At 42.8% G+C, this 20,036-nt stretch overlaps 1 protein-coding gene across 1 annotated transcript in view; it reads right to left on the reverse strand.

The window, feature by feature from the left end:
• Window positions 1-18,977, reverse strand: part of HHAT (hedgehog acyltransferase) — a gene marked incomplete at its 3' end in the record, with an annotated part of 88,708 nt that extends 69,731 nt beyond the window's left edge. Inside the window, exons 1-7 of the mRNA XM_027714497.2 lie at window positions 18,859-18,977; window positions 18,454-18,579; window positions 16,974-17,041; window positions 15,661-15,774; window positions 14,836-15,030; window positions 13,343-13,555; window positions 11,362-11,533 (exon numbers count right to left, since the gene is read on the reverse strand). Coding sequence (XP_027570298.1) covers window positions 11,362-11,533; window positions 13,343-13,555; window positions 14,836-15,030; window positions 15,661-15,774; window positions 16,974-17,041; window positions 18,454-18,547 — 856 coding nt within the window. The remainder of the gene's footprint in view (window positions 1-11,361; window positions 11,534-13,342; window positions 13,556-14,835; window positions 15,031-15,660; window positions 15,775-16,973; window positions 17,042-18,453; window positions 18,580-18,858) is intronic.
• Between the last annotated feature and the right edge of the window lie 1,059 nt (window positions 18,978-20,036).

Genomic DNA, 20,036 nt, shown 5'->3' on the forward strand with positions numbered 1-20,036 from the left:
GGAACTCCACTTGAGATAATGCTTAAAGCATATTTCAATTTTTAAACCCACAGGACAAAGGTCTCCTTAAGGTGCTCTAGCTACCTGATTTCCAAAGGAGAAATTTTGGCACTGTGTTTGCCCACGATTTAACCTCAGAGTATGGCACAAAATGTAGCATCTTGCACAGGTGTGAGGTGAAAATCATACATATTCTCAGAGTCATTACTCATGCAAGTAACAACCTTTGAATGTATTACAAAGGAAGATGATTCATATTAATATTCTAAATGTTTTCTGTTGAACAAAATGGCATTGACCAATAATCATAAGTAGAAAGCCAGTAAAAAGCAGAGGTTGACACATTTACAGAAACTGGTGAGTTCATTCCTAAAAGACCCAACTTTGGTGAACTTTTCCATCTAACTGACAATTTACAAAAGCAAAATCTCACCACAAAGAAGGGAAACTAAAATTATTATACTTCAGTAGAGAAAAAAAATTATATAATGCAATTTTTACATTTCCTTTCATTCTAGTGTTCTGCTTTGCCTCAGTCATATTAACTAATTTGACTGAAGCACTTTAGATATTTAGCCTAATTTTAAATCCTTCCAGCAGACTTTCCTTGGAGACAAAGTTTTCAATCTGACTGCAGCAGTACAAGTCCATGAACATTTAAATAATCTCCCTTTTCTGGGTGCAAAACATCCCTTTTGCATTCTGCTGACTAATGAGTATACTATGGATGACAACTAAAAGTTAAACATTAAAAATTCATCTACTGTATAGCAACCTAGAGTGAAATTCTGGCACTAATGATGTAAAATGCAAAACTCCTGCTGGCTTACACATGGCCAGTATTTTGCTACTACAATCCAACATTTTTAGTTTTAATATTATGACCCATGCACATTATAGGAAACAGTTGTGACATACAAGATAAAAACTGATGTTAGAACAAAATACCAAGACATGAAACTTATGTTTTTTTACTTCAGGGGAGCAGCCATCTAGTTTTCAATAGCATTTTCCCCCAGAGGGAAACAAATAATCAGAAGCACAATTTGGATACTAGTCAATTAGCTCCACATTAGATTACTGCTAAATCATCTATACCATCAACTTTCTGCTTTAATTCCCATCTCATTCAGAGTCTCATTTCTTTTCTGGCAAATTTCATTGGAGAGCTGAACACCGACACCCACACAAACCAATTATGAAGAGCACAGCTGCCCGTGCAGTAGTAAAATTCAAAATCCTTTGGCTGTGCTTGATGGAAAGATATTTAGACACAGAATTCCACTCTCTTGAGACTCGAAAATCAATACATTTGATTTTAAATACAAAGATGAAAGATTCTGAGTTCTCAGATACAAAGATAGGCAAGTTTTAGAAAAAAAGGCATTTTCACCCATCTCCTATAACACCCATGTAAGTTGTCATTACTGTAAGGGACAGACAGCTCAGTAGCAGTGGTATCTTAAACACAGACATCACATAACCAATCACTACCTGGCACGCACGAGCTGTTCTGCGAGTGGCAATTTTAAGAGTCACAATAACAACAACGCAAAGGTCCCTGTCAAAATACATAGATTAAGTTCTCATTGGTTTTGAACTCATCCCAGAAGTATGACAGTTCTGGACACACATGGAAAGCTAAGGGCAAGATTCACAGCCATGCACAACAGCTGGATTGCATCAGTAACAGGCACAGCCTTTAAATCTTCTTGCACATCCGAGACATTCCAGCTGCTTTGCATTTGCTCCATTCTAGTACAAAGCAGCCAGAATACACTGCTTCACCTGGTTTAAAAACATGAAATCAAAAACAATTTTAAGATCAATGCCAAATTTCTCAAATTCATTAACACTATCATGTAATTTGTTCTCCAGCATTTGATAGAAAGCTTAAGAACTCGTCCTCACACATGACCATTATCTTAAATTGGAAACAAGCTATATTAAGTGTATATTAAAACACATCTAAGGGAAAAAGTATTATCTTTTCCCCAAAATAGATTATCTTTTCCCCAAAATAAATTAGTTCAAAGGATTCAGAGTCAAGGTTAATTATTTTTTTAAAATAGAAATGTGTTAAGGGATAAAATAGTTAAAAGTATCCAATCTTGACCCCATATACTTCAACAGTCAAGCTGTTTGAAGTCCCAGATTAAAGTAAATTACTTTTATAGAAGTTGGTATTTTCAATTTATCATCTTGTAATCCTCAAAACATTCTAGGTTTTCCTATGCTTTAAAAATGTATTTATAGACCTTAATATTTTCCTTAACCTTAAATTTACCGCAAAACTGTATTTCCTAAGTTTCATAGAGTTTAGTTTCAAGGATAATTAGAATTTAGAATATTCACAAGTTTTAATTTGTTTTAGTCTACATATTCTCAGAACTCTGCCTAGTATTTTTTTGACAGAAGTTAACAAATACCAAGCAACAAAATACTTGGATCCAGGTATTACAAACCATACTTGGCATTTTTCTGTCCATAAACTATCACCATCACCAAAACTCACGGTCAACTGTAACTTAGAAGGCAATTTTATTATGAGCACATCACAACTTGACCATTTTTGCAGCTACATTGACCCTATGACATTACTGACTGCAGATGCTTGTTTCTGTCAAGTATTAGGACAGGTTCAACTAGAAAACAGAGATAAATATGCAGTCACATTTCAAAAGAGTTACTGACACATGGTAGAAATCTAATAGGAAGCAGAGATTTATAACAGCTCAGAATTTGGGGCTGCATCATCAAGTTCAAAATATCCCAGCCTTCCAGTAGCACACAAGAAGCATGTGTATGGAGCAGTGGCAGGAAAGTAAATACCACAGTGTTTGTCCTGGAGGCTAAGTGCTTATTTTTAGACAAAGCTAAATGGACATAAAGATCCCAGAATGAAATTACTTACACAAGACTAAACAGAGCTGTCAAGGGACTCTCAGTCAAGGCATAGACAGTTCTTCCAGGTTAAAGAAAACCAGAAGGTTTTTCAAGCACACACATGCCTTAAAGGCACCTACCTTGAATATTCCCAAGGTCTTTGAGAAACCTGGTCTAGTGGAAGGTGTGTTTCTTCACAGTGGCTAGTATGGGGCTGTGTTTTGGACTTGTGCTGAACATAGAGCTGATGAAAACACAAGGATGTTTTCATTACTGCTGAGCAGGGCTTAGCAAGTCAAGGCCTTTTCTGCTCCTCACCCTACCAGCAAGAAGGCTGGAGCGGTACAAGGATTTGGGGAGGGGAGGGGACACAGCCATGACAGATGACACAAACTGACCAAAGGGATATGCCATACCATATGCTCATGGCTCAGCATATATAGCTGAGGGAAGAAGAAAGAGGGGATGCTCCTGGTGGTGGTGTTTGTCTTCCAAAGTAACCACTGCGCATGATGGAGCCCTGCTTTCCTGAAGATGGTTGAACACCTGTCTGCCCATAGAAGCAGTGAATTAGTTCCTTGTTTTGCTTTGCTTGCACATGCAGCTTTTGCTTTATTAAACTGTCTTTATCTCAGCCTATAAGTTTTCTCAGTTTTATCCTTCCAATTGTCTTCCCATCCCACCGCAAAAGGAGTGAGCAGCTGTGTGGTGCTCAGTTTCTGTCTGGAGTTAAGCCACAACACACGAGTAAAAAAAGTAGTCATAGAAGTAGGTTAATTAACAATACTATCTAGAAGTTTATCCTGCAGAAAAGATTAGAAAAAAATTTACTTTCCCAGACACACACTTCTTTATCTAAAACAATTAACTACTTAATATTTTAGAAAATAAAATCTAAGACTTCTGATTCATGTTCATATTTCCAGTTTTCAAAACAGACATCAAGATGCCAAATATTTTATCAGTTTCTCCCTATAATCTTGTAGGATGAAAGAAGTCTCAGATCACTCTTAGTATTTCATAATGCACAGACACTCTAATTTCAATAGCAAAACACTGCATGCTTCTTAAATTGAACTCAGAAGTCCATTTTCTATCTATGGGTTTATTAGAAAAAACTGCACACACATGAAAACCAGCACCTTACATCCAACCTACACAGACTACTCAGCTAGGTCTTACTTTCAAGGAGGAACTCATGTAACATGTTTTCTTCTAACAAATTAAAACATAGAATCAGCACTTACAGATTAAACCATGTGGCTCCATCTTTGAACAGATCACCTTCTAGACTGACTTACATGCCACTCATATGAAAATACCCTTTTGAAGTATTATAGCCTAGTTAATAGTTAAAACAATGATAGTTAATTGACCCTAACTTGTGCATACTTCACTACAAAAAAAAAAAAACAGCACGTGGTTAAGACCAACACATTAAACCCACAGAGCATTCAAAACACTCTATCATACATGTGTACATCTCAGATGTATGTCTATACATCACACACCTGACAAAGCACATATAGATTCCTAGTCAAATATATTTTCACATCTACAGCTATTAATATCATAGATAAATCCAGTGCAACAATTGTATTAAACAATACATTCTCATGCAGAATTCTGACTTTCATCATTCCCTATACCTTGCAAGACTTACATGAAGTTCTGCTCAGATGAGCAAAGATGAGTAGATGGTGCTGAATCACCATCACAGGATAAATGTGAAACCTCATAAGGGAAATACAGGCAGTGCTTTTTCAACATCTGCCTTATCAGAATTGAACTCCACAAAGAAATGAACTAGCAACATACAACATTTGTTTCAGTTTCTATATAATACCACGTACCCTAGCAGAGCGAATTTTACCATTAATAGAAAATCACTTGTTTCAATTAAAGTTCTTTCAACTAATGCTACTGAGCTCCCCATTATATGTCAGTAAATTTGTCATTCGGATACAGAAGCCTGAAGAACATACATTGAAAAGGATCACCAATCTACCTGTCCTTTACTCTTTTCTCTTTTCCCTGGCTTTATTACATACCGTATCCAAACATTACTCAGTAGAACAGAACCATCTCTGATCTGGCCTAGTGTGGCTATTCCTCCAGTATGCTGCAGTTCACCAGGATACTGGACTGTTGGAATTCATAGTGGCTTTTACTCTTGGTGCCTGCAAATCTTCATTTTACAGTGTAAAATGTAAAGGCAGCAAATTAATCCAAATTAACTTTAAAAACTGAGAAGAATGATCTGTCATGGTTTCCATTAACATGGAATATAGGTCTTCCTACTATGTCATTTTTAATTCTGAAAGCACCCCATTCTTTCAGACAATCTGACTGATGCTACCAGAATGAGATGTAGCACTGACATAAAACCATGGAATTGCTACAAACATTGCATTTGATGCTCAACATTAAAAAAGCACAAATGCCCTAAATTGCTCAATATGTCAATAGTTAACTATCCACAGACAAATATTTGTGAACATAGACACAATGATTTGTGAATTCTGGAAAACGCTCACATTCTCCAAACAATGGCTTCCTGGGACCAATAAATAACAGTTCTGTGCTTGCACAGCTGACATTTTTAAATTAATTCTGTGTTCAGACATTAACATCCCTTCCACAAACTGAAGGGACACAGAGATATGGCAAACAGGTGCACATTTGGATACAGTCACTTTGTATTCTTTATTCTGTTCCAAGTGTGGGAGCTCATATTTGGCTACTGGAAAGCTACATTGCTTGGTATGACCTGGCTTTTTACATAATTCCTAGCACAGAAGATCAGCACTGCTGAGAAGGATTTGAAGCCAAGGTTTGCTGCAAGGACAGGGCTGTCAGGAATAGCAGGTCTTAGAAATGAGGCACTCTGAGGAGAGCACCAAAGCCCAGGCCATGAGCAACCCTTAGTACTGTGCTGTCAGGTGCTTATCATGTCTGGTGGGGGGCTTGGAGAGCAGTAATATATCTTCTGCTGGGAAAGAGAGGTACAGCACTGGAGCCCACTGCATTGAAGGAATGCACAGGCCAATACAGGAGTCACTGAAGAAACAAGTGCAAGATTTCACATAGATTTTGTTTTCTCTATCTCATACTATCTGGAGGATATGGCTGAATGCCTTCCCCAATATCCAGACAAGATTCCCACTGCCCTATACAGAGAAGATTAAAGAGCTATGGATGATGACTGAAAATCATTCATATCTCAAGCTACCCAAAAGACTTAGCACTGGGAAATCTAAAAGCTCTTCTCCTCAAAGCTAGCTCTCATCACCTCCTCTTCCTCCACACCAAAGACTGACATTGTTATTCTTGCTACCAAACACAGGTCACCGAGGAAGCAAAACACAACTGCATACTCAGTTTGAAATGATACTCTTTTCAGACCCATGTAATGCAGCTTTTTGTTAATGCACATGGCATTAGATCTTCAGTACTATGGCCACAGCTTCCTGCAATATAAACATGCAAGTTTAAAGAAGTATGTGCAGAATGTTAAAGGAAACAATTTAAACATGAGGAAGAATATGTGGTAGAAGAAATTCTGACATCTGTGTAGCATATGGGGATTTTGGTATTGAGTAGGGGAGGGGATACCCTGAAAACAGATCCGTAATATTTTCTTATTTTATTTAGTCCACGTAAGATGTGGATGCAACAAGCTTTTTCTCATCTCAAGGTCAGAAAGCCAGCAAAATGTCTTCAACATGGAAAAAAATTTAACAATAGACTTCATACTCTCTAGCTGAAGAGCTTAAATAATGAATGTTCATTTTCTCTCTTAGTAGAGAAGTTCCTCTACATAACATGAAAAATAGCTTTAGGAAAACTGCTGTTTTTCAGAGGACCCTCCAATTAGGACTCAAACTATTTCTAATTTAACCCCCCCAAAATCTAAGAGGCATAGTACAACAAGACACTTTCTACTCATTAAAGGATTGATGCACAGAGGGATGCAACCTGCACTCTCTCAGGGCAGGTTGGTTATAATGTACATCCATAGCATGCCGATCCACAGGGCAGGCACAGAAGCTGTCTTTACTGGCAGCTGCCAGGCACAAGCTAACATAGGGATAGCAGTAATCCAGGGAAACAGGGGGCACCGGGAGAGAAGTGAAGGTTCTACCTTTAGACAACCTAAACATACACTGTCCTCACTCTTCTGTTCACAATTCCCAACACTCTTATCACTCAGTTAATTGCTTTGAATAATGCCAGTTACAAATATAACCTGCATAAAGCAGCAATTAAAGAGATTGCACAGATACTTCAATGACAGCAGTGCTTCCATCCACAGTACCCCAACAATGCTGGAAAGCACATGCCACATGTCCTGGTTTGGGCCAGAACAGGGTTAATTTCTGCAGTAGCCAGGAGGGGACATGGCTAAGACAGTTATTCTATACCACCTGAGGTCATTGTAAGAGGTGGGGAAAGGGACTCTCACTTCAGAGGAGAAGGGGCTCTTTCAGGTTGAGCAAGTGCGGTGGACAGAGCAGTGGAGTAACGCTGGTCCCCAGCCAGATGAAGTAGTTGGAGCGGCATGGATGTGGCTTGAGCTCCACACTCTCTCTTTTGTACACTTTTGTTATTAATATTGTGACTGTTCATTTTCTTATTCCATTGCCATTTCCAGTAAATTGTTCTTATCTCAACCTGTGATCTTTGCCTCTTGGACTTCCAATTGGAGGGGGAGGGGGGGAAGTAACACACTTTTAATGGGAGTACTGAAGTGGAGAATACCGTTCCTAAACCACAACACACATCATTATTTACTCAAGAGATACGCTTCATCTATCCAGATTACATAGCCAGTGAAGAGACTAAAGGCTACTCATTCAACAAGCAAAGAGTGAAGCAAGGCTACAATGCCCTCTGTGCCTTTAAGACACTACAGTAATACATCTCCCAAGGAACACCAAACAAAAAACCCAGCTGGGTTATTTGGGACAGAAGGTAATTTCCTGTAGAGAGGGAGAAGCTCTGCTCTGCACTGGCTTTGACTTGCTCACATTCAGATAAGTAGGAGAACACACAGAATGAGGCATTTGCAAGTGAAATGCAATGAATGGGGTAATATAACCTATAGGTTAAGAGTGTTGGTACGGTAATGCACATACTGGTTCATAAAGGGCATAGAGAAAAGAACCTCACAACATTTGACCTACCAAAGACCCTTGGTTTAGTTGCCAAAACACACAAGTCTAAAAATTTTAGAAGTTGAAGAAAAACTAAAAAACAAAAAACATACAATTGACAGAATATACTTACAGTAGCTAATGCACATGAACAGTAATATTGAAGGCAGCTTGCACCTTTGTTACAGTTAAATACACAGGCATCAAAACCATACCACTTTGGTATATTGCTGCTTGTATAAACTCATGTGCCTATAATTCCATCCACACAAGAGAAAATATTTCTGTTACTGTTGGGTAATTAACATTCTCCCAGATACTATTTTTCTCTTAATTTTCTTCCTGTGTGCCCTCAGCAATGTTACTTTAGGTCCCTTCAGCATTTATGCTTTACATGGCCATAAATGACAATGTTGTACACTAGCATTTTTAAACAAGCACTGTAAGTCAGTCCGGGTTTAGTTTAGGGTTTATGAGTTTTTTATTTCTTTGCTGTCTCACCTCACAGGAACACCACACAGTGACATAGAACACAATTGCAGCTTCACACACATGAAGTGTAGACTGACATTGCCCTTGGATGCTGACAGCAAAATCTCACAACACTGTTGTCTTTACCTGCATTACTGGCATTTATTGCCCATTGTTCAAAGTTATCCTGGAAGAAAAATGGAGGAGCAGATATAACCTCCCTGATTACAGGTGATTGCAGAACAGCCTCACAGTCTTTCCCCTGAGTTTACCAGACTATCACAGCAGCCAGGCATCATGGTAAGGGTAGATGCTCCATGCTGCTTTGAAGTTCCTGTAGTTAAATATGAACTACAAAATGAACAAAACTCATCAGTGCAAAAAGGCTTATATATCATGTGGTTAATCCTCCTGAGTCAACAGCAAGCTGCTTCCTTGGTCTCAAGACTCAGTTATCTGATATAACTGGTTTTAATAAAACAGAATGCAAAATAATGGGTGTTTGGCTCTGTACAAGAACTGGTGTAGAAGCATGGTAAGATCCATAAGGGTCCAGTAAGACTTAACAAAATATTACTAGCACCCTTATTACTCATACATTGGTGGCTCCCTAAAGCAAGTCACAACAGTGGCCTATCACTGGTTTGAGTCTAAGGAGACCTCTACAATCATTGTGATTGTGTTGGATCTGGCTGGGACGGAGTTCATTTCCCCCATGGCAGCCCTCACAGTGCTGTGCTTTGCACTGGTGGCCAGAGGGGTGTTGATGGCACACCAGTGCTTTGGCTACTCCTGAGCACAGCGTTGGTGCTGTGGTATTCCTTCTGGGAGAGGACACAGGTAGGCTGGCTGACCCAGGCTAGCCAAGGGAATATTCCATACCCTATGACATCAGCTCAGATACAGAGGCTACAGAAGAGAGCTGGGGAAGGGGAGGGGGGCATTGGTTGTTTCCAATGGCTGCCTGCTAAGAAACCATTGCACGTGCTGAAGCCCTGCATCTCGGGAAGGTGGCCGGACATCGCTGCTGATTGGGAAGTAGGGAACAAACCTTGTTATTTTTCACTTCACTTTTGGGTGCGCAAGCTTTTGCTTTAATGAACTGTCTTATCTCAATCCACAAGTTGTTTTCCATCTTACTCTCTCCCCTTTATGGCTGGGAAAGGGAGCGATAGAGCAGCTGGGTGGGCACCTGGCATCCAGCCGAGGTCAACTCACCACAGTGATAAACCTGCAGAAAAAACTTTTAGTGACCAACTTCTGCTTCAAAATCTCATCCGTGGTATATCTTAAACAGCTGCTTTCATTAAAAAGATGAAGCTCAGTAAGTAGAGTTACATTTTGAATACACCTCTCCTAAAAGCAGCATCTCCACAGGCGACTCATTAAAATACAATCATTTGACTTGAAGTCAGACAGCTTTACAGTCCAAACTTGCTTTAACACTGGCTTTCACCATCTGTTGCTTTGAGGCATTTTCACCTTTTCTAATCATCTAACAATCTAAATGCATTTTAATTCTTAGGATTACACACTTTTTTTCATCAAATAAATATACAGCCTACAGTGTTGTCTGTGAAGTAATTCACCCTCAGCTCCACTTTAAAATCAACATTGGCAGTCTTGAAAGGAGTGAGGAATTCACCAGTAGCAGCATAGCTGGAATATTTCATCCCTAACTCAGTAGCTTTGCCTGCCTTACCAAGTGGCCAGCTTTTTGTCACATACACAAACACCAGAAGTGAACAGATTTAATTCATCAATGAATTGACATTGATAACAGAACTCAGAATCTACTTTCTAAACAGTGAATGAGTGCAGAATAGAACGAACAGTGAACCATAGAGGCAAACCTCTCACTTTCTTGCTCTCCATCTGCCCCTGCCCTTTTTTAGATATAAAAATCATACTGAAATATGTATTAAGTGTTTATTTATGCACCTACAGATAAACACAGAGTGCACACATTGCCCTCTGCTGACCAGCATCCAATGCACAGGTATTCTCCAACACACACTGCTCTTCATAGGTAATCTTCAACAAACGCTGGACAGGACCATACCAGTGTGTATATTTCTCCCTGGTGTAAGAGACACCTCCATCAATTCAGAAATCACCAAGAGTTTTTCAGAACCTGCTTTTAAGGTCTGGGGTTTCTTTCTTTTGTTCTTCCTGCCTGGTCATACACATAGCTGGGAAGGGAACAGAAATCAAGTCGACCACATATGACAGCTGTTTACAAACCATCACCCAAAGCTCTTGCTGGATTATGCTGCATTTATCAGCACTTTTTCCTCATAGTTGGGCATTTTACTGAAATATCAGGAAGCTTGGGCAAGGCAGAGGTGGGGGAAGCCAAGCAGGAAAACATAACCGAGAGGTACTGACTGCTAAAGTCAGGTCATCATATTTGCAAGTCCTTCTCTCTACTAGTTTCACGAGTTCTGTAATTTTCCTTTTCAACATGAACACAGCCTAGAAACATCAATCAGAAGAAGATCAATAATAATTCTTAACATCTCTCCTCCTCCATCCCCACACTAAAAAAAACTCTTTTAAGTGTCCACTTCTATGACTTGAGAAAGAGAGGAGGAGAAACACTTTAGACCACATTTTATAGACATACTTTAGATTGAAAAATGTACAGAATATTTTTAATTTAGGAAGCAGCTCAATACATTCAACTAAGCTTATAGAGCATCTACATATTATATTAAGAGCCTGTAGACCACCTTTCTGACAGTGGCTGGCTATAATGTACTACTCAAGCATCTACAGATGGACATAAAAGAGAAGTAGACTGGGGACCTTAAAGAAGAAAGATTTCTGCTATTGTTTCTATACTCACCCAAGGCCCAGTAGGATGCAGACTCCAAAGGCAGAGCACTACTGTAGAGAGCATGGATATACATGAGATGAATCATCAGCTCAGCCAGGCACCACCAAAAGAAAATACGGATTATGCCCACGATTAAGATGCTGAGATTGCTCTTCACACTGAAAGCTTCTTGTCTCCTCATCTACAGAAGAAATCCAAAGAGGTTACCCGGCACATAACTGACTGCTTTAATCAAAATACTCATCCTGAGAACTTTTTGACTACATCGTTTGGAAATTCCTGACATATGCTTGAGGAAGACTGTCTGTCCCTTCTCAATCTCAGTAAGCCACAGAAACCAACAAGAAGCCAAACACAAACACACTGCACCAAACTCCTGTAAGAAAGGTCAAGTGCTGTTAACCTGAACAGAATCCAGACACAAGACTTTAACTCCTGTAACTTGATCAGCCTCTAGAGATAATATAAAAAGATTAAAGAAAGCACAGCTATGAAGAAGGTTTTCCAAGTAGCAGTCCTTCCAAACACAGAAACAATGACTGCTTGCTCTTAAAACACCTCCAACTTTTAACAGCTACAGGGAATTGATTACTTGAAGACAGTTCTTAATTTTTCTCCTGTAGCATTGCCAAAGAAAGCAAGACCTACATGACACGCTGAGCAAATGGGAGTGCAAGTTAAACACCAGATAAGACAAGGTTTGCAGTTGACATGCTTCTCAAGATGCCCCAAACTTACACTGCTAACTACAGTAAACACATTGGCATATTATTATTGCACCTTCTTTCTGCAAGAAAAGAGAATAGGATCAAACAACAGAAACACAGGATTGCCTAAAAATACAGTCATTTTGTACATCTATTGTTGTGTGCAACATTTCCTTCTCTGGTCTCTAACTGACCACCAAAAACGCATGTACAAGAGAAGTAACCAACCCATCTGCAAGGACTCTCAATCACAAGCAGGTATTACAGCCAACACGCACACTCATTTGGAGGGTTCGTTTGTACCAACCAGATGAAAGCTTGGTGACCACCATTTTATTACAGGGATTTGCACAACAAGCCTCCAAAGCCATGAGTAGAACTGCTATGCCTCACTTCAAGCCAGAAATTCAACAAGGCCATTGACAAAGTGTCAGTGTCTCACTTTTGCCTGGCAGTGGATACCAATTGCCAGAACTGATACTACACTCTTTGGGACATACAGCAGTTTCACTGTCTCCAACTCCAGAACTTCCACTTTCCGGTGTGTTCAGCAGAAACCCTCATCTCAGTCTCAGTTTCATTTAAAGGGTTCTATGAGCAGTCTTTTCAAATAGCAGCAATAAACACATCCTCTATCGTGCACTTTGAATCAACTGCTGGGCACTGCAAACTTTGAAACCCTTTTCCGACCAATATGGAAAGCAATAAAGAAAATATGGAGTTTTCCGCTGTCATGTAGAAGCAGGCTTGAAAAGCAGCCTGCAAGGGACTAGGAAAAGCATTTCTTAAGATTAGTAGGTCTTACACATTGAACAAGCTTCCTAGTTGAAGCAAAGTGCTCCAAGTAAATAATCATGTTTTCACATCAATATGAGGAGAAACTAGACTCTTCAGGAATTTCCAATACAAACTATCATCTTTCTGTGACTCTGAAATCTGTTTCAGAGTTAATAGCAATCTTATCCTGAAAACAATGCTTTATTCCACCTGACAGAGAAGAAAAAAAATCAAGTCCAGCAGCTGCATGTTAAAATTATGAACACTTTCCAAATCTAACAAAGCATGTCACTGGCTGCCTGATTGAAGGGATGAATCTGACGTCGGATAAAAACATCCTGTGAAGTGAAAGAACTCGAGGACGGTTTGTCTTAAAATTTGATATCCAGGACATTGCCAGATTTCCAATGATGCACTCAGAATTGTCACATTCCTATAATATTACTTGATAATTTCAAAATTTTGTGGAAGTTAGCTTTAGACACCCAAACAACAACCACTGTTACCTGCTTACTGAATTCATCAAAATTCATAAGGGGTCCGTTGTGGAATGTGGGATAATAAAACACATATGCCAGCATCCATGGGAATGAGTGGGATGACTTCTGGGTAGGTCCATGCCAGCAGTACTCCAGGCTGAAGCTAGTGCAGAAGAGGCAGCGGACTGACACAGTGAAGAGCAGCAGATAATACTCATTTTCAGTGTCGTACCACTTCCTCTGCAAGACAGAAAGCCAGATGATTATGGTGCAATGCTGTATTTTCTGTATGGCAAAACAGCGATGTCCTCTCAGATCCTAACTTTTGGGGTCAGCATCAGCAGGAAGCAACTAAAGCCAGTGGCAGCTGGAATGAGCATCTAAGTGAACAGCACTAAACACATGAACAAGCATTGGCTGTTGATGGAGAAGTGTCCTCCTCAGCTACTGCAGCCAGCATAAAGAGACAACTTCATTTCAGAAACAGATTAGGCTGTGAAGAACTATGACAGCAGGAGAGCTTTTCTTACAGAAATGTCATTATCTCCCTCAGATTTGGTCCAGTAATACAATATTCAAACCAGCTGGCAACACTACTGAGACAGCCAAGGGACTGTTAGGGCTGATGCTAGGTCTGAAAAGAATCAGTCACTCCAAAGAAAGCTTAAGGCTGAAAAGATGTTACTGAGCCCTTGAGTTTTTGACACTTGGTGTCACACTTGTTTCCAACAACAAAAATGTATCATCACAAAAAAGTTGGAAACATCAGCAAATGTAGTTTGGTTGATTACATTGTATTGCAGTGGGCCCTTTCCTCCTCAGGGCAAGGCCCAAACCTGACTACACCACCTGAAGAGACCCTACATGTTCATCTCCCCTTCCCCGAACATCTGGGCAACAAGCCTTATAACAGATGCCCAGTTTTTCCCCTTGGTCCAAGTAAATGCAACAAGGACATTTCCTCACAACTGAGCAACAGTTTTTCCAAAATCTGTACTACCCAGAAAAATCCACCAGAGAAAGAGCAAAACTGAGCTTGCATCAACCAGTTGCGAGGAAGTAAGTCATCTGGTACAAATCAAAGTGTTGGAGGAACAGCCTCCCTCCCTGCAGAAGTCCACAGTCACCAATAAAGTACAGGCAGGCTTGGCTGAGCAACTCCTAGATACAACCCTAAAAAGTAGCACCTCAAATTGGTATGATTAGAGTTCCAAAGAATATGAAATGTGTTTAATAGAGCACTAGTAAAGTATTATCATATTCCAGCTCTACTGAATACCATTTACACATTGAGGCACATATTTTTGTCTCAATGCAATGGCCACTACGATCAAGAGATATGACTTTTCTAACTGCAGAAGCTCCAGGACAAGTCACTGCAGCTCTACTGCCTAAGATTTTTCAAACCAAACCCTGCTTACATCAACTGAAGGGACAATATGCTGTCATAAAGGTAGATGCTGTTACAGAGAACCACAACCATAATTAATTTGATGCTTAATTAGCCCTTCTCACATTACCTTGGTTTCTTCCACAGTTGGTATGCGTAAAGTGGACAGCAAGATAAGGGAGCACAACCACGTCAGGAGTGACAGCTGAAACTGAGCCACAGCAAATGAAACAGCTGCATGTAACAAAATGACAGCAAACCCCTTGATTCCCAGTAACAACCAGCAGGCAGCCATTCCATAAACCATCAAGCACCATGGTTTATACTGTCAGAAAAAGAAAAATTAACAACTGTTAGCTATTTTGAAAGAAAAAAAGCACTCAATACTTGTGCAGTCCTGCACAGGGTCTACAGTAGAGATAAATACAGTCGACAAGGTTAAGAACACATTTGAAAATACACAAAACCCAACAGTATCCATAAAGGTGAAGGGGAAGGTGTTCCTGTAACAGCACCATGTGAAATCCAGAGCCTCCCTAATTTGCAGGAGAACATAACTTCTTCCTTTCCTTCCCCAGACTAGCAGGTGTGACACCACACAGATCATTTCCCACAATCATGCAATCATCGAGCAATCATGGCAAAACCCAAGCAGCCATCACTTTACACTCTTGGAAAGGAATAACTGCACCCTTCTTGCATGTGCAAGGGAAATGACTCTGTTTAATGGTTCACAGCAAGGCAGAGGCTTTCACGAGTTGGCAGCTGAAGTCTCCAAAACATTAAGGTAACTGATCCACATGGTCTCACCTGTGCATTGTTACAGACCCACTCACACAATTCACCCCACAGAGTGGGATTTAATACATTCAGTGGCCTCAGTGCCAAGTTTCCCACTTCCAGAGTAAACTGAAAGTCACAGAAACTCCCTGCTGTGAAGAAAATACATACATACCTTCTCCACCAGGAGCCTGGACACTTGTGATACCAGCAGGTGACCAGCCAGAAGCCACAGTATACGTTCCCTTCCCCATTCGATCCAGTAGCTCCACTCAAAGTCCATGGGGTCCTGTGGCATGAAGAGAACTGGTCACAATGTGTATCTGGCCATAAATGCATGTTCTTACAGAACAAGGGAACATCTCTAACACACTAGGTATGTGTTACCCAACAGAACTCTACATCTCAGGAACATGATGTCAGCAATACAGTTGGACTGACTACAGCAGTGAACTCAGACAGCACCATTTTGACTTCCAAAGGTGCAAAGTTCAAGAAAAAAAGAGCTTTAGACAATGTTGTGACTCCTAAACACCACACTGGTGCTGAAACTGAGCAGGCAGCATCTCTCCTGAGGGATTAAGAGAGCAGTTCTGCTCTGCCTTGAAAAATCAAGAACTCCAGTGAAAAGACATTTTGCTGGAAGAAAAGTTTAACTACCTGTTTCAACAAAGCCTAGTTGCAATCAGATGGAGTCAGGTCAGCTGGAGTTTCCATGACATGAGGTTTTTACCTAAATTAGGTAAAAGCGTAGCCCTCTGTCAAATACAGAGCCTCACTAGAAGTTCACAATTGCTTTTTGGCTTTCTTGAAGTATGGCTTCCCTTACCAGCAGTGACGGCAGGCCTAAAATCCAAAACACTTCCACAGACATGCATTCCTGGTCTGGCACAAGTAATCCTCAATATTAGTTGCATTAGTTGCTTTTGAGCTCATATCCTTTTGAAGAAATGCAAGCAAAGGGGTGGGGCTGTATTTGGTTGGGGGTTTTTTTGTTGTTTTCTTATCAGTTGTTTGGTTTTTTTTTAATACCAACCACATTTCTTTAAGACTTTATCATTCAAAAATCTGTTTACTCTATGCTGGACTACAGGCCAACCAAGAGAAACATATGCTCACTGATGTTATGCATTATCCAAATCACCCAGTGACAGAAAAAAGGGGGGAAAGGCTGCAGAAAGTGTCAAGGGTGATCAAAGCTTTTAAGGCCAAACAGAGGGTTATTAAGTGATGTAGCAAAGGATAGACACTTAAGACAGGGATCAAAAAAAGAAACAAAACTTTGGTTATGATTCTTAGATCTAGACATGCCCAGCCAACCCCTTTTCCTCACCAGAAACAGTCTGTGAACTATGAATATCCAAATCTGCAAGTTACCACAAACTTCTGAAGCTGAATCAGAAGCTTGGATGTGCAACAGGTATGGAGACACAATGTTCGTATTATTGCCTCAAAATTAGAGATGCTGGTACCTATCACCCCTCCTACCTTTCTGAGGCCCCAAAAGAGAGTTCCTGGGTCCAGCCCAAACATTCTGTCCATCACAGCTTCATACTCTGCGGGGAAGAGCAAACCTTTGCTAAGGACACAGCAGTCAGAGCAGGGAGAGTAAGGGATGGGTCCTCTGCTGCTCAAGAGCAACACATTCCCATGTCGTCTCCACCAATGGGGATACCCAGATCCAGGGAGGGGCATATCACAAGCTGAGCTGCCCAACCAGGCCACAGCTCTGCCCCACAGCAAGGGCAATGCAAATTCCCAGAACATGTGTTTTGATTCCCCCTTGCAACAGGGACAGTAGCACACAGTGACCCATCTTTTACCACATAAAACCAGCACCCTCAATTCCCCTTTTTCAGAACTACCTGGTTTCTCCCACCAGAGCAGAAGGGACACACAGACCTGAGAGTGGCCAGTACAGCCAGAGCAGGGAAAAGGCACTCAGAGATGCCACCTACAGAACCTGCTGCCATCACATTCTGCCACCTCTACAGAAGGCTTGCTGTACGCATGGGTGGACAGCTCTGGAGCCAGCTACCTAACATTTTCTCCACTGCTCTGCAAGTGCCTTTCTGGCACTCCTTCCCTTGAGGTCTTTTAAAAGACAGCAGGGTCATTAGTGTAGAACACCTTGCTGATTAAAGCCTAACAAGATGCAATACATATTTCCCTAATGAGCCTCTCTAGGTTGTTATACTTTTACAATACTACCTTTATTTCCATTAGAATATCAACGTGATAGAAACACTGCTTCTTTTTATCTACAAATTGTACTTAAATCATTTAAAACCCCACCTACAGACGCATTCATACAGTTCACTCACACACAGGCTCTGCACTACACAGCTCCACTGAATCCAAACCAAGTCACCACAACAGCTACCACCAAGAGGTTACACAAGGCACAAGCAGGTGTCTGGAAACAAACTGACTCCAAGGCTGCACAGACAACCCAACCATTGCTCCAAGTCCAGAACCCAGCAAAGGAGCCCAGAGTACCAGGCAGGGAGCATCCACCTGTCCTGGGGCCTCCCCAGGTTCAGACCCCAGAAAGCACCATCACAAGGCATGGATGCTTCTTAACCACCCACCTGCAAGAGGCTGCAGGTGACTAGAAAGGAAAAAGAAGACAATTCAAACCCAACTTGCCTGAACTTTCTTTATCTGAGTAGCTGAGCTTCAGAGATCTCCCTGTCTTTTCCTTGACAAAAAGCTGCCAGGACACTATTGCCATGGGCGTTCCTAGCACTCAAAGGCACGAAAGCCCTGGGACAAAGCTCTCTGCCCAGGTGGCACCCGCCTACTGCTTCCTCGCACAGGGCTGGCTGGCAAGCTGGGAAGAGCATAGGCGCTCTTCGCAAGGGAACTAAGTAGAAACCAACTAGAGAGCAGAACTCACGCTAAGCAGCCTCGCCAGCCGCGGGCGGGAAGCACCGCCGGAGCAAGCGCGACCCCGTCCGCCACTTACTTCGGGACACTTGGTGCGCTTCGTAGAACGCGTAGAGGTGGGAGCCCACGGTGAGGAGCCCGTAGAGCCATAATTCCCAGGCCGGCAGCAGCATCGGCCCGGGAGCTGATCCCGTCGGCCGCCTCCCTGCGGGCAAAGAGAGGACCGGAGAGGTTTCCCCGCGGAGGACGGGTGGGCACCGAGCAGCGGGACAGCCCGCACCGGGCACTGCGGCCTCGGGCCCCCGCGCTCCGCCGGCAGGGCAGACGAGCCCTGTCCGGCCGCGGAGGCCCCGGGTCCGAGGGCTCAGCACGGCCCGTACCTGGTCAGACCTTCGGGGCACAAACAGGACCAGGGCTGGACCCCGGCTGCTCTCGCCAACCCGGCACCGAGGGGAGTGGAGGGGGGACCCCGCTCCGCTCTTACCTGAAGAGGGCTGCGCCGCCGGGAGGGGAAGGAGCGGCAGCCGCGGCCTCGGACCAAGGCTCCGGCTCCGCGGCGAGCAGTGACCCTGCGCCCGGCCACTCCCGCTGCTCCACAACACGGACGACCCGCGCCCCGCTCCCGCCCGGCCCCTTTATGGGCTGCGCCCGCCCAGCCGAAGGGGGGCGGGAGTGGGGCGGAGCTTCCCGGCCCTGCGCGACCGCTCCCGGCCGCCGGGCGGCGCCGCAGCCCTGCCGGCGGCACGGGGTGTGCACAGGTACGGGGTGTGCACAGGTACGGGGTGAGCACAGGTACGGGGTGTGCACAGGTACGGGGTGAGCACAGGTACGGGGTGAGCACAGGTACGGGGTGTGCACAGGTACGGGGTGAGCACAGGTACGGGGTGTGCACAGGTACGGGGTGTGCACAGGTACGGGGTGAGCACAGGTACGGGGTGAGCACAGGTACGGGGTGAGCACGGCTACGGGGTGTGCACAGGTACGGGGTGAGCACGGCTACGGGGTGTGCACAGGTACGGGGTGTGCACAGGTACGGGGTGAGCACAGGTACGGGGTGAGCACGGCTACGGGGTGTGCACAGGTATGGTGTGTGCACAGGTACGGGGTGAGCACGTCTATGGGGTGAGCACAGCTACAGTGTGCGCACAGCTAAAGGGTGTGCACAGCTACAGGGTGTACACACAGCTAGAGGGTATGCACACTACAGCGGGTACACACAGCTACGTGGTGCACACATCCAAAGGGTGTACACACACCTACAAGGTGCACACAGGCACCTACAGGGTGTACACACTGCAGGGTGCACAAACCTACAGCCTCTCACAGCCTTCCCCCCATCCTTGCCAGAGTGCAAGGCACACTAATGGAGGGACACTGGTTTTACAGTTATGACAGAATTTGAGAAATTAGCAGGCCTGAACAGTACCACCAAAACAGGAACATGGGGCTGAAAGTGCTGCTGCTGACAACTCCCTCCTGGGTCAACCTGCATTTTAGCAAGGGTCCTGGCACTGCAGACACAGCTAATAAACCTCACTGCTTCTAGTGTTAAAAACACATTAATTTTCCAACCTGAAAAGTTTGGGTAATCTCTGCTCATTTGACCTGGCACCATGTGACTCTTAACCTTCTCTGGTTTTGACATCAGTGATGTGATTTTTT

This window comes from Pipra filicauda, unplaced genomic scaffold (assembly GCF_003945595.2).
Source record: "Pipra filicauda isolate LSUMZ 115617 unplaced genomic scaffold, ASM394559v2 scaffold51_size4534324_pilon, whole genome shotgun sequence".
Taxonomy (NCBI): Eukaryota; Metazoa; Chordata; class Aves; order Passeriformes; family Pipridae; genus Pipra; species Pipra filicauda.